This window comes from Hyla sarda, chromosome 2 (genome assembly GCF_029499605.1).
Source record: "Hyla sarda isolate aHylSar1 chromosome 2, aHylSar1.hap1, whole genome shotgun sequence".
NCBI lineage: Eukaryota > Metazoa > Chordata > Amphibia > Anura > Hylidae > Hyla > Hyla sarda.
The window spans coordinates 276,859,531-276,875,241 of NC_079190.1; the positions used below are offsets into that span (position 1 = coordinate 276,859,531).

General features: G+C 41.8%; 2 protein-coding genes across 2 annotated transcripts in view; one reads left to right on the forward strand and one right to left on the reverse strand.

Annotated features, from left to right (window-relative positions):
• The window catches only part of LOC130356125 (uncharacterized), an 88,751-nt gene that overhangs the window by 35,392 nt on the left and 37,648 nt on the right, over positions 1-15,711 (forward strand). The window contains exon 3 of the mRNA XM_056557191.1: positions 10,732-10,846. Coding sequence (XP_056413166.1) covers positions 10,732-10,846 — 115 coding nt within the window. The remainder of the gene's footprint in view (positions 1-10,731; positions 10,847-15,711) is intronic.
• LOC130356124 (protein spinster homolog 1-like) lies at positions 7,888-10,791 on the reverse strand. Its single transcript, XM_056557190.1, has 2 exons — positions 10,642-10,791; positions 7,888-9,479 (listed from the first exon to the last, which is right to left on the reverse strand). Exon 2 carries the CDS (start codon positions 9,452-9,454, stop codon positions 7,940-7,942), a length of 1,515 nt encoding a protein of 504 aa, XP_056413165.1. The 5' UTR covers positions 9,455-9,479; positions 10,642-10,791; the 3' UTR covers positions 7,888-7,939.

Below are 15,711 nucleotides of genomic sequence, written 5' to 3' on the forward strand. Positions count from 1 at the left end.
TTCCTCTAAGAATTTTTATATAAACTTTTGTATAAAAACTGTTTTTAATCTAATCACTTTTTTGCCTTTAATATATTTTTTTCTTCTTTTATTTCAGAGGCGCTGCGACGGACCCGACATGTTTAGACACATCTATTTCTATATTTCTGTTGGTTTACAGCACCAAGGATTGGCCGGAATCTTATTAGCATCTTACGCTTTTTGTGTATATATAGTAACATGATTGAGTGGGCATGCTATGTCGGCAGATAAATTTCAGCTTTTTATGCTGTTTACTTTGCAGGTGATTACCACTAACAATGGGTCGATGTGAATGGACTCCATGAATGTGACACTTCTGGTTTAGGCTGAAGTTGCCACCACCAATTATGGATACAATTGCATGCCCAACTGTCTCGCCCGTCGGTTATTTCAGTTGCGCTGCTAACTGACTGTCACTGGCAATACCAGTGCCAGTCATATTATCCTAGGGGGTTCCAGATTGCGGTGTCTTAGAGTATGTGTGCACTGAGCATCTGTGACCCACTTTGGTTATTCTCTATGCTTTTCATATGTTGCCATTTTTTGCCATATCTTTGCATGCATGCCCACTTATCTGATTATGGTTTTTTGCCCAATAAAATCTTTTGCATGTTTATTCTCGTAGGCATGCCTACACTCTTGCCCTTAATCTATGCCCACACTTTTGTTTCTAATCCATCCTTCTACGCCTGCGCACACGCCCCTGGAGGTGTGTGTTGCGACTTATTACAATCACGCTGCGTATCGGGACCCTCTGCGCACGCGCCGACATCTAGTATGTCCGCGCGGCGCTCTGGTCCTGTATGCGCATGCGTTGATTGGTACTTTCGGCCTCTTCCTCGTGTGTTTTGTTTACTTCCGCACACGCCAGCTCGCGTGCGTCTTTTCATGACAGCGCAGCTGACGTTTGTTTAACCGACATGCCTGGTCCGCCATAATGCTCCGCCTCTGTAAGTGTTTATCTTTTTACTTGTACACTGTATTACACTTTTGTTGTCAGGCTACTTATAATCTTGTATGTATGTCCTGCCACCTCTTACACAGCATTGTTTTGGCACTTGCACATTATGTTGATTATGTGATATTTGTATGTATTGTGTTTGTTATGACACTTATGTAAATTAATGATGTAAGCAGTGATGTCCCTGCATCCACCATATTTATACTCCATGTATTGCACTTTGTAAACTGCTTGAAAAAGGCTGCATGCCAGCAGCCGAAACGTTGCTCTGTGCACCTTGATGGAATAAAACTACCTTCACAATTTTTTCACCTATACTCTGGAGTGCTGCAGTATTCTTTGTGTTTCTATACCGTTTGGAGCCCTACGACCTTGGGTCCCCTGCTGATTTGCACCCAACTCTTCATGCAACCCGGTGTGCTGCTACCTTCTGTGTTTTCTATCTATCAATCTATTATATATCTATCTCCTATCTATCTAGCTCATATCTATCCATCCATCCATCTGTATCCATCTATTTATGCATCTATCCTCATATCTATCTATCTATCTATCCTCATATCTATCTCATATCTATCTATCTATCTATCTCATATCTATCTCATATCTATCTCTCTCATATCTATCTATCTATCTATCTATCTCATATCTATCTATCTATCTATCTCATATCTATCTATCTATCTATCTAACTCAGATAGATGAGAGATAGATAGATAAATAGATATGAGAGATAGATAGGTAGATGGATGATATATAGATAGATATACATAAATATATAAATATATATATATATGAGATAGATAGAAAGATAGATAAATAGATGATATATAGATAGAGAGATGATATATAGAAAGATACATAAATAGATGGATAGATAGATGATAGACAGATCGATAGATAGATGATAGATACATAGATATGATATAGATAGATAGATGATAGATAGATATAATATAGACAGATAGATAGATTAGATAGATATGATATAGACAGATAGATAGATAGATTAGATAGATAGATAGGAGATAGATGGATTTGATATAGATAGATTGATATGATATAGATACATTTATATGATATAGATAGATAGATCAGTTTCCCAACCAGGGGGCCTCCAGCTGTTGCAAAACTAAAACTCCCAGCATTCCTTTGGCTTTATGAGCATACTGGGAGTTGTAGTTTTGCAACAGCTGGAGGCCCCCCTAGTTGGGAAACACTGATCTATATCAATCAAATATCTATTATCTATCTATCTATCTATCTATCCAAAAAAAAATAAAAAAAATCAAGAGACCAGCAGCACACAGAAAAATTAGTGCAAAAAAGGTGGAGATTTATTGCATTATCCCAGTGTACAAAAGAAGCGACGTTTCAGCGACCTCTCGTCGCCGTTCTCAAGGAGCTTGTACACTGGGATAATGCAATAAATCTCCACCTTTTCTGCACTCATTTTTCTGTGTGCTGCTGGTCTCTTGATTTTTTTCTAGTACAAGTGAAGCTCTGACCAAGGTCCACACCCAGCGTGCACCATTGCATTGGTTTTCTTCATTTTGTTGTGCTGCTCTTCTGGAGTTTTTTTTTTAATCTATCTATCTATCTCATATCTATCTATCTATCTATCTCATATCTATCTATCTATCCATCTATATCCATCTATTTATGTATCTATCTTTCTATTTATTTATCTATCTATCCATCTATCTCCTATCTATCTATCTATCTATCTATCCATCTCATATCTATCTATCTCATATCTATCTATCTCCATCTATTTATGTATCTATCTATCTTTCTATTTATCTATCTATCTCATATCTATCTCAGATAGATGAGAGATAGATGAAATATAGATAGATATGAGAGATAGATAGATAGATAGATGATATATAGATAGATATGAGATAGAAAGATAGATTAATAGATGATAGATAGATAGATAGATGATAGATAGATATAGATAGATAGATGATAGATAGATATGATATAGATAGATGATTGATAGATAGATCAGTGTTTCCCAGCCAGGGGGCCTCCAGCTGTTGCAAAACTACAACTCCCAGTATGCTCATAAAGCCAAAGACATGCTGGGAGTTGTCGTTTTGGAATAGCTAGAGGCCCCCTGGTTGGGATACACTGATCTATCTATCTATCTATCTCATATCTATCTATCTATCTATCTCATATCTATTATCTTTCTATATATCATCTATCTATCTATCTACAAAACTAAAGATCCAGCGGCACTCCCAGATAAGGTGCAAAAACAAAGTGTTTTATTCCCCCATGTATGTGTGACGTTTCGATAGCATCCCGCCATCTTCATCATACGTACAGTTGTACATTCTGTAGTCTCTATGACATCACTGTGCTTCATAATAAACGGTGACATCACTGTGCTTCATAATAAACTGTGACATCACTGCGCTTCATAATAAACTGTGACATCACTGCGCTTCATAATAAATTGTGACATCACTGCGCTTCATATTAAAATGTGACATCACTGTGCTTCATAATAAACTGTGACATCACTGTGCTTCATAATAAACTGTGACATCACTGTGCTTCAAAATAAACTGTGAAATCACTGTGCTTCATAATAAACTGTGACATCACTGTGCTTCATAATAAACTGTGACATCACTGTGCTTCATAATAAACTGTGACATCACTGTGCTTCAGAATAAACTGTGACATCACTGTGCTTCATAATAAACTGTGACATCACTGTGCTTCATAATAAACTGTGACATCACTGTGCTTCATAATAAACTGTGACATCACTGTGCTTCATAATAAACTGTGACATCACTGTGCTTCATCCTGTAATTTGATGTCACTGTGTATAACAACCCTGTAGTGACATCACAGTTTATTATTCTTAAATGCTGACTTCACTGTGTATATTTTCCCGGTACAATGACATCACTGTATAGTTACCCTCTACTGTGACAACACTGCGTTTATTAACCCTGTAGTGGCAAAACTGTTTATTGTCCCTGTACAGAGACATTACTGTTTATATTAACTCTGAACTGTGATGTCACTGTGCATATTTATCCTGTATTGTCACTCGCAGTGCAAGGTAAATATGTACAGTGGCATTAGGGTATACAGGCTTAATATATACAGTGATGTCACAGTGCAGTGTAAGTATCAACAGTGATGTTGCAGTATAGAGATAACACACAGTGATGTTACAGTTCAGAGATAATACACACAGTGATGTCACAGTACAGGGATAATACACACAGTGATGTCACAGTACAGGGATAATATACACAGTGATGTCACAGTACAGGGATAATACACAGTGATGTCACAGTACAGGGATAATACACAGTGATGTCACAGTACAGGGATAATACACAGTGATGTCACAGTACAGGGAGGAATAATATACACAGTGATGTCACAGTACAGGGATAATAAACAGTGATGTCACAGTACAGGGATAATACACAGTGATGTGACAGTACAGAGATAATACACACAGTGATGTCACAGTACAGGGATAATACACAGTGATGTCACAGTACAGAAATAATACACAGTGATGTCACAGTACAGGAATAATACACAGTGATGTCACAGTACAGGAATAATACACAGTGATGTCACAGTACAGGAATAATACACAGTGATGTCACAGTACAGGGATAATATACAGTGATGTCACAGTACAGGGATAATACACAGAGTGATGTCACAGTACAGGGATAATACACACAGTGATGTCACAGTACAGGGATAATACACAGTGATGTCACAGTACAGGGATAATACACAGTGATGTCACAGTACAGGGAGGAATAATATACACAGTGATGTCACAGTACAGGGATAATACACAGTGATGTCACAGTACAGGGATAATACACAGTGATGTGACAGTACAGAGATAATACACACAGTGATGTCACAGTACAGGGATAATACACAGTGATGTCACAGTACAGAAATAATACACAGTGATGTCACAGTACAGGAATAATACACAGTGATGTCACAGTACAGGAATAATACACAGTGATGTCACAGTACAGGGATAATATACAGTGATGTCACAGTACAGGGATAATACACAGAGTGATGTCACAGTACAGGGATAATACACAGTGATGTCACAGTACAGGGATAATACACACAGTGATGTCACAGTACAGAGATAATACACACAGTGATGTCACAGTACAGAGATAATACACACAGTGATGTCACAGTACAGGGATAATACACACAGTGAGGTCACAGTACAGGGATAATACACACAGTGATGTCACAGTACAGGGATAATACACACAGTGATGTCACAGTACAGGGATAATACACACAGTGATGTCACAGTACAGGGATAATACACACAGTGATGTCACAGTACAGGGATAATACACACAGTGATGTCACAGTACAGGGATAATACACAGTGATCTCACAGTACAGGCATAATACACAGTGATGTCACAGTACAGGGATAATACACAGTGATGTCACAGTACAGGGATAATACACACAGTGATGTCACAGTACAGAGATAATACACACAGTGATGTCACAGTACAGAGATAATACACACAGTGATGTCACAGTACAGGGAGGGATAATATACACAGTAATGTCATAGTACAGGGATAATACACAGTGACGTCACAGTACAGGGATAATACACAGTGACGTCACAGTACAGGGATAATACACAGTGACGTCACAGTACAGGGATAATACACAGTGATGTCACAGTACAGAGATAATACACACAGTGATGTCACAGTACAGGAATAATACACAGTGATGTCACAGTACAGAAATAATACACAGTGATGTCACAGTACAGGGATAATATACAGAGTGATGTCACAGTACAGAGATAATATACAGAGTGATGTCACAGTACAGGGATAATACACAGTGATGTCACAGTACAGAGATAATACACAGTGATGTCACAGTACAGGGATAATACACACAGTGATGTCACAGTACAGGGATAATATACAGAGTGATGTCACAGTGCAGGGATAATACACAGTGATGTCACATTACAGGGATAATACACACAGTGATGTCACAGTACAGGGATAATACACAGTGATGTCACAGTACAGGGATAATACACATTGATGTCACAGTACAGGGATAATACACACAGTGATGTCACAGTACAGGGATAATACACAGAGTGATGGCACAGTACAGAGATAATACACAGTGATGTCACAATACAGGGATAATACACAGTGATGTCACAGTACAGGGACAATACACACAGTGATGTCACAGTACAGGGATAATACACAGAGTGATGGCACAGTACAGAGATAATACACAGTGACGTCACAGTACAGGGATAATACACAGTGATGGCACAGTACAGAGTTAATACACAGTGATGTCACATTACAGGGATAATACACACAGTGATGTCACAGTACAGGGACAATACACAGTGATGTCACAGTACAGAGATAAACACAGTGATGTCACAGTACAGGGATAATACACAGTGATGTCACAGTACAGGGATAATACACAGAGTGATGGCACAGTACAGAGATAATACACAGTGATGTCACAGTATAGGGATAATACACAGTGATGTCACAGTATAACCATCTCACAGCCGGACCACCATGTAATTTCAGCAGAAAATAAAGCAGGGCCTCATGTTCAAGTTTCGCCTAAGGCCTCACAAAGTCTAGAGCCGCCTCTGGTCGGCCCTACCATGGGACCCGGTGGGACCATAAGTCCCAGGTGACACTTTTCAGGGGCGGCATTTTGCTGCCCCCTTTTTTTTTTGTGCCTAGTAGGTTCATGGTAGGGTTGGCGCCGCCACTGCTCACTGTTCTAAAGCAGCTGCGGGGTATAATAGCGCAGCGGGCACTTTAGACAGTGAGTCTGCCTCCGGCCGACCGGGGTCTGACGAGGGACGTCGCACAAGTGACGTACTTCTGCAGACCCGCTCAGGAGGACGTCAGTGATGTCACTCATCAGGCCGCTGCCGGAGAGGAGAAGCGATGTGCAGGGCAGGTAAGTGTGTCTCTGTGTGTGTCTGTTTCTGTCTGTGTGCTTGGGGGGGCTATGTGAGGAATCTATGCTACCTAATGTGGGGAAACTATGTTACCTAATGTGGGGAATCTGTGCTACCTAATGTGGGCAAACTATGCTACCTAATGTGGGCAAACTATGTTACCTAATGTGGGGAAACTATGTTACCTGATGTGGGGAATCTGTGCTACCTAATGTGGGGAAACTATGCTACCTAATGTGGGCAAACTATGCTACCTAATGTGGGGAAACTGCTACCTAATGTAGGGAATCTATACTACCTTATGTGGGGAAACTATGCTACCTAATGTGAGGAAACTATGCTACCTAATGTGGGGAAACTGCTACCTAATGTAGGGAATCTATGCTACCTAATGTGGGGAAACTATGTTACCTAATGTGGGGAATCTGTGCTACCTAATGTGGGCAAACTATGCTACCTAATGTGGGGAAACTATGTTACCTAATGTGGGGAATCTGTGCTACCTGATGTGGGGAAACTGTGCTACCTAATGTGGGGAAACTATGCTACCTAATGTGGGGAAACTATGCTACCTAATGTGGGGAATCTATGCTACCTAATGTGGGGAATCTATGCTACCTAATGTGGGGGGCTTGAATGAGCTGCGGTATATGGGAGGCCTTAATAAATAATTAGAAACTTATACAGCAAGTGACATATGGGGGTCCACCTGAGTAAGTGACACATGGAGGGGGGGTGCTGAACAATTGATGTTTTTTTTGGGGGGGGGGCACAGGCACATTCTTTGCACAAGGGCCCTCTGCTGTCTGTGTCCGCCCCTGGGTAGAGAATAAGGGGTAAAGTGGAACATAGAACAAATGCAGTTATTTTTTTCTTAATTTTTTTTTAATTAAGTAAACAAGATAAAGGTAAGCAATGACTTTTCCTCAGTCTGAAGCGCGGTCCTCATCGGCAGGAAGCAGTGAGGAGGAGGAGGATGACGGAGGTTCTGATTCCATCTCTGCTTCTTTTTCGTCCCTCTCTATATATAGGGCCGTGGCCATGAAGAAGGCCCCTCCGATGACTGCCATTATGGTGCAGGTCATGAGGGCATACTCCAGGCTGCGGTATTTCAGAAGAGGGGATTTGGCATATCCTCGTTCGTAGGTGTCAGATATCAGGCCGATGAGGTACGGGCTGCCGGCGTCACCTAGGAGGTGATAGATTGTCATCTGCACGGCCAGGGCTGAAGATCTCCTCCACGGAGTTACTACTTTTAGTATAATGTCAGATATGAGGGTGAAATTTACTGACAGAAGCGTCTCTCCGATGAAGATGAAGATGTTGGTGGCAACGAGGCTGATGTTGCCAAAAGTCAATGCCAACAGAAGAAAAGGGGCGGAGAGCATCATCGCGCATCCACACACAAGCGGGTCCGCCCGTGGGTTGGATTTGCGATATCTTTTACTTATCTCCGTCCCTGCTACAACTCCCAGAATGCCGGAAACGACTGTAACCACACCAAATATTAGGATGTCGTGATAGTCACACGGTTCAGCACGGCAAGGGTCCTTCTCTTGTAGGAGTGTTCGTGCGTGGGTCAGGTATGACGGACCCCATACACCTATGGCTCCCACTATGAAGGATACAGCCGTCGATCCCATGGTGGTTAACATGAAGCTTCGATTTTTAAATAGTTTTTTCAGATCTGTTGCCCATTTGGCAAACTTCTGGGATTTGTTGTTCTTCTTCCCGTTTGTAGTCGTTCTTGGAAGCTCCTTTGTGACCAAAATCATCAAAGCCACAGCTATGAGGCCCAGGCCAGGGGTGACCCGAAATGCCCAGTGCCAATCGCCCCTTGCTGCATCAGTCACTTTGGGCCCGATGATGTATCCTAGTCCGCAGCCTACAGGTATGACAGAGTAAAACACGTTCAGCATGCGGGTCCGCTGGTCACTTGTAAAAAGGTCTGCAATGATGGAGGGGGCAATGGTGCAGAAAGTCGCCTCTCCGGCCCCAACCAGTCCACTCGTCAGCAGGAAGAGCAGGAAGTACCCGTCAGGGATGAATGACAGGGTAAGTGTCATGCTCAGCCAAATGATGACTCCTGCGCAAACAGTATATTTCTTATTACAGTGGTCGCCCAAATATCCAGCAATTGGTGCGACCAGCACGTAGCTTCCAATGAACAATGTATTTAATAAGCCGGACAGACTAGCATTGGTGTCATATGCTTTCTGTATATAAGGCAGCACCCCCGCCACGCTGGAGCGATTTGCATAGATGAGCAAATTAACAAAGGCGAGGATCACTACGGTGATGATGGAACGTGCGGCGGACATCACGCTTAGAGATGGCAGGTTCTGCCTCTCAGGGATATTGCCCTTTTCTACATCCATATCACTATGGTCCTCCATTGCTTCTTCCTCCTCCTTCAGCAATGGGTCTTGTGGAGAGGCCATGGTCACAGGTCAGAGTCTGAAAACACTAGAGAGAGAGATAAGTGAACACATTAGACAACATGTCATCATTCCTGTCATAATACAATAGATCCTTCATACAGAGCAGAAATGTCCAGCACAGAACCACAAGATAACACTAAGACCATCGCAGCCTCAGAAGAAGATGCTTCTCTATAAGTGTTTTATATGGAGACGTCTTCCCTGAGGTTACCAATGTCTGATAACCCTGAACCTGTCCGGTCCTAGTAATATCTGATAACCCTGAACCTGTCCGGTCCTAGTAATATCTGATAACCCTGAACCTGTCCGGTCCTAGTAATATCTGATAACCCTGAACCTATCCGGTCCTAGTAATATCTGATAAACCTGAACCTCTCCGGTCATAGTAATATCTGATAACCCTGAACCTATCCGGTCCTAGTAATATCTGATAAACCTGAACCTCTCCGGTCATAGTAATATCTGATAACCCTGAACCTGTCCGGTCCTAGTAATATCTGATAACCCTGAACCTGTCCGGTCCTAGTAATATCTGATAAACCTGAACCTCTCCGGTCATAGTAATATCTGATAACCCTGAATCTGTCCCAGTAATGGTGGATTATAAGGGCTTGGCTGTATGGTCACTGGGCCATGTGAACTTCATACTGTAGATACAATTGGGCTATTCTGCTATATACATTTACTAATAATGAACCTACCCCACCTCATTGGGATCTATCCGTCCCCTATATGACTTTCTGCCACTAGTTGATTTGAAAATTTTCCCTTTCGGAGTACCCAGAGTATTTCTATTGTTAGTACACACAGAATTCTATTATATACTATTATATTTCTGCCCTAATCTTTCTGTTATTCTTTTACTACACCACCAAATCTTTCTCATAGACTTATATCTTTTAGAACTTCATGAATTAGGACTCTTTTTCTTGGGGGCTTTTTTGGGCATAATTGCATTTTAGCAGTTTTGCAAGAAAAAGCTCTGGTCATGATACTATCTGTGCGTTTTATTATGTTTAATGCCTAAGCCAAGTATTGTCACAATGCTATGAGAAATATAACTTTTGTTATTTCTTTTGGAAATTAATTTCTTTTTTTTTTTTTGCTAAAAAAAAGCAACAACAAAAAAAAAACCCTGACAAACAAAATGCCATGTGTATATATGAATAGAAGAGGCTGAGACTTACCTTGTGGTTCTCTCTTCAGACAAGGAACGGTCAAAATCTTGAATTCTCTATCGCAAATAGAAACTCTCTAACAAACACTTTGCACCACAGGTTGTGAATACAAAACACACTGAAGAGACTGCAGCCGGCGCGCACCTCCTTGTACAGCTTACGGTGACATCATCACAAGCATGTGTGACATCACAGGGTTCTAAACCATCTTCAGGTATGTGTATATCTGTATAGTAAATGTGAGTAGCCATATTAGTCCAGTGATGCAGATTGTAATACCTTTTTTATTGGACTAACAGAATTTTGTAGAGAAAAACTTTCGGGATTCCTCCCTGATAATTTATAAAGTCCTTTGATCATTAGTCCTTGTCTATTGGACTTGATAAAGGGAGGAATCCTGAAAGCTTGTCTCTACAAAATTCTGTTAGTCCAATAAAAAGGTATTACAAGAGACTGCAACATATTTTTTGATTTGTGTGTGTATATATATATATATATATATATATATATATATATAGTTCCAAGCGTGAGTAGCTGCCTCCAGCTAGGGTCCGTGTCCAGGATCCTGCATACGTAGTTCCAAGGAAAATGCTGTGGCACTCAAGGTATGGTGAAAAAATTAAAACTATTTATTCATCCCAAATGTGCAAAGAGCAACGTTTCAATGGTCTCACACCATCATTATGAAGCCACTTGATAATGATGGTGTGAGACCATTGAAACGTTGCTCTTTGCACATTTGGGATGAATAAATAGTTTTCATTTTTTCACCATACCTTGAGTGCCACAGCATTTTCCTTGGAACTACGTATGCAGAATCCTGGACACGGACCCTAGCTGGAGGCACCTACTCACGCTTTAGGAGTGCTGCTTTCTTCTTTGACATATATGTATATATATATATATATATATATATATATATATATATATATATATATATTAATATACACCTAGAAATACATCAAGTACATAAAAACATCTTTTAGAAAAATATTTCTCCAGGCCTGCCGAGTATATCCCCGTACTTCACAGTGTCTTCTTAGTTTATATATTTTAATCTTTTGACCTTTTAACCCCACTAGGACCAAGGGCATCCTGGGACTTAAAGGGGTATTCCAGGCCAAAACTTTTTTTTATATATCAACTGGCTCCAGAAAGTTAAACAGATTTGTAAATTACTTCTATTAAAAAATCTTAATCCTTTCAGTACTTATGACCTTCTGAAGTTAAGGTTGTTTTTTTCTGTCTAAGTCCTCTCTGATGACACCTGTCTCGGGCAACGCCCAGTTTAGAAGCAAATCCCCATAGCAAACCTCTTCTAAACTGGGCGTTTCCCGAGACAGGTGTCATCAGAGAGCACTTAGACAGAAAATAACAACCTTAACTTCAGAAGCTCATAAGTACTGAAAGGGTTAAGATTTTTTAATAGAAGTAATTTACAAATCTGTTTAACTTTCTGGAGCCAGTTGATATATATAAAAAAAAGTTTTTGCCTGGAATACCCCTTTAAGATTGAACCGATTATTATTGATATATGTCATGAATGCATCAACGGTCAGATGGTCGGACGACCAAATGATGACCACATCGTCTACATACCTCCCATACCATGCGAGGCATGTGGAAAATGGATTGGTGTCAGAAAAAATAAACTGCTCCTCCCACCAAAAAACAAAAAGGTTAGCCCGAGCTGGTGATGACTTTGCTCCCATTGAAGCACCCGTGCGCTGCAAATAAAAATTGTTACCAAACATAAAATAATTGTGTTTTAACACAAAATCTACCACCTCAATAATGTCTCAAATCCACAGAATATTTAGAAAAACTCATCAGTATATCCGAGATAGCTGATAATGCCAGGTTTTGTGGAATACTGGAATAGAGCGATTCAATGTCGCAAGTAAGCCACGACAGAGAATCGCTCCATGTGAATTTAGTTCTTCTGACCAGGAGTTTACTGAAAATTCAGATTGTTCAGATACCACGGACACTAGCGGGGACTCAGAACCGCAATATGTGAACACTCACAAGAATCGCAATGCGAGAAGACAGTCAAAAAAACGAGGAAGGCGCGGTGGCAGAAAACATAGGAAGAAGAGCTTCGGAGCGTAACAAGGACAAACGGAAAAAGTAATAAAAGAGGATTTTCAAGTCATTAACATTTCTGCACAAATCATTACAGATGAAGAAACCACGGTCCTGTGGAAAGGACTGGGTTTCTCTCCTACACATCATTTTGATGTTTATCGGACAATTTTGGATATAAATAAATTTGTGAGAACTTTAACAGTTAAGAAAAAATTTTTTGTGGAAAATGCTGATGAACCATCGGACCCACCTCAACTTTCTATAAACCCTGATTTACCACTAATGCATACGTTAGCAGAACAAATTGCTTTTAGAGATCTCTGTCTCCTTGAAAATAGTGGGATATCTATTTGTGATGAAGTGAATACTGCACATACCTTCTCCACTAAAAACCAAAATTTTTACCCCATACAGACCAGACCAGCAATTTTTGTTTGGTTCCAGGACCTTATCATGAAAGATTTGGTTAATCTACAATCAAAAGTAATGTCCAATACAACTCGTCCTAATTTGAATAAAAAGGAGGCTGCTGCAATAAAGAAATTAAAGGGTACCTCTCATCAAATAAACTTTTGATATATTTTAGATTAATGAATGTTGAATAACTTTCCAATAGCATGTTAATGAAAAATATGCTTCTTTCTATTGTATTTTTCCCGATCAGTCCTGTCAGCAAGCATTTCTGACTCATGCTGGAGTCCTAAACACTCAGAGCTGCCAGCCTGCTTTGTTCACAGCCAAACAGGCTGTGAACAAAGCAGGCTGGCAGCTCTGAGTGTTCTCCTTTGTGAACAAAGCAGGCTGGCAGCTCGTAGTGTTTAGGATTCCAGCATGAGTCTGAAATGCTTGCTGCCAGGACTGGTAGGGAGACCCCTAGTGGTCATTTCTTCAAAGTGGAAAATTAAATAGAAAGAAGCATATTTTTTAATAACATGCAGTTGTAAAGTTATTCTGCATACATTAATCTATAATAGAGGATGTAATGGAATTCTCAGCTCACCCTCCAGGGCCCCAGGCGCACGGACTGTGCGAGGCAGCACCACTTAGCAAAACAAAAAAACTAGATGTCCAGCGCCAAGGTTCGTGCAAAACAGATTCTTTAATGCTTAAAATGCCATAGCAGGGGTCATAAGGTGACGCGTTTCAGGTGCGTTAGCACCCTTAATCGTACATAAAATAAAACCACATTTGTCTAGGTATATATAGAGGAAATGACATGGTTCTCCCAGGTGGAAGGATGAGGTGATTGCTCACATGACCAACCTCCTGGAGTCCAGGCATTAACCCCTTACAACCACAAACTAAAATATACATAGTATAAAATACAAAAGTATTAATTAATCTATAATATATCCAAAGTTTTTTTGATGAGAGGTACCCTTTATCCTCTTCAGGACCCATGACGTATGCATACGTCATCACACCCTGGGTCTTAAGGATACCCATACGTCATGTCGGAAGCGTATCCCTGCTGAAATCCTTCAGCAGGGATCCAGGGCAAACGCCGAGGGGGGCCATGTAGGCCCCCCATGTCGGCGATCGCCGCAAATCGCAAGGGAAATCGCCCTTGCGATCTGCGGCGATACCGGGCTGATCGGGTCTCTGGGACCCGACCGCCCGGTAATTTCGCATGATCCCGGCTGTCACAGACAGCCAGGACCATGCTAAAGCATAGGAGCGAGGTGGCAAGCCTGCCACCTCCTCCTATACCCTGCGATCTGTCGGTTAGTTAACCGACCAATCGCAGGGGGGGAGGGCGGTTCCTTCCTCCCGTCCTGCCCGGCCCCTGTATGTCCGGAGAGGACGGGAGGAAGACCGGAGGACGCGGCGGGGGACGGGGGAGTGCTGGGGACCAGCCCTGGTACTTACCTCGTCCCTGAAGACCCGGATCCCGGCGAGGAAGATGGCGGCGGCGACAGGTGAGTAGATCTTCAGCCGCGGTCGGGCCCTTTACAGCAATGCACGTCGCCGTAAAGTGACATGCATTGCTGTATTGGGACCCTATATACTACAACTCTCAGCATCACCCAGACAGCCCTTGGCATCTGGGCATGCTGGGAGTTGCAGTTTTGTAACATCTGGAGGTCCACAGTTTGGAGACCACTGTGCCCTTCCAGATGTTGCAAAACTACACATTCTCAGCATGCCCTTACTGTCCAGGCATGCTGGGAGTTGTAGTTCTGTAACATCTGGCCCTTCAGATGTTGCAGAACTACAACTCCCAGCATGCCTGGACAGTTTTGGCATACTGGGAGTTGTAGTTTTGCAACATCTGGGAGGGCACAGATTGGGAACCACTGTATTAGTGGTCTGCAAACTGTAGTCCTCCAGATGTTGAAAACTACAACTCCAAGCATGCTGGGAGTTGTAGTTCGGCAACATCTGGCTCTAAAGATGTTGCCGAACTACTACTCCCAGCATGCCTGAGAATGTTTGGGAGTAGTGGTTTTGTAACAACAGGAGGCACACTGGTTGGGAAACATTGTCTGTTTCCTAACTCAGTGTTTCCCAACCCGTGTGCCTCCAGCTGTTGCAAAACTATAACTACCAGCATGCACTGATAGACTGTGCATGCTGGGAGTTGTAGTTTTGCAACAGCTGGAGGTCCCCCCCCCCCCCCTGTGAATGTACGGGGTACATTCACATGGGCAGGGGGCTTACAGTGAGTATCAGGCTGCAAGTTTGCGATGCAGCAAATTTTGCGCGTCAGCTCAAACTCGCAGCGGGAAAATCGCTGTAACCCCCCCCCCCCCCCCCCGCCCGTGTGACTGTACCCTAAAACACTACACTACACTAACACAAAATAAAATAAAAAGTAAAAAACACTACATATACACATACCCCTACACAGCCCCCCTCCCCAATAAAAATGAAAAACGTCTGGCACGCCACTGTTTCCAAAATGGAGCCTCCAGCTGTTGCAAAACAACTACTCCCAGTATTGCCAGATAGCCGTTGACTGTCCAAGCATGCTGGGAGTTTTGCAACAGC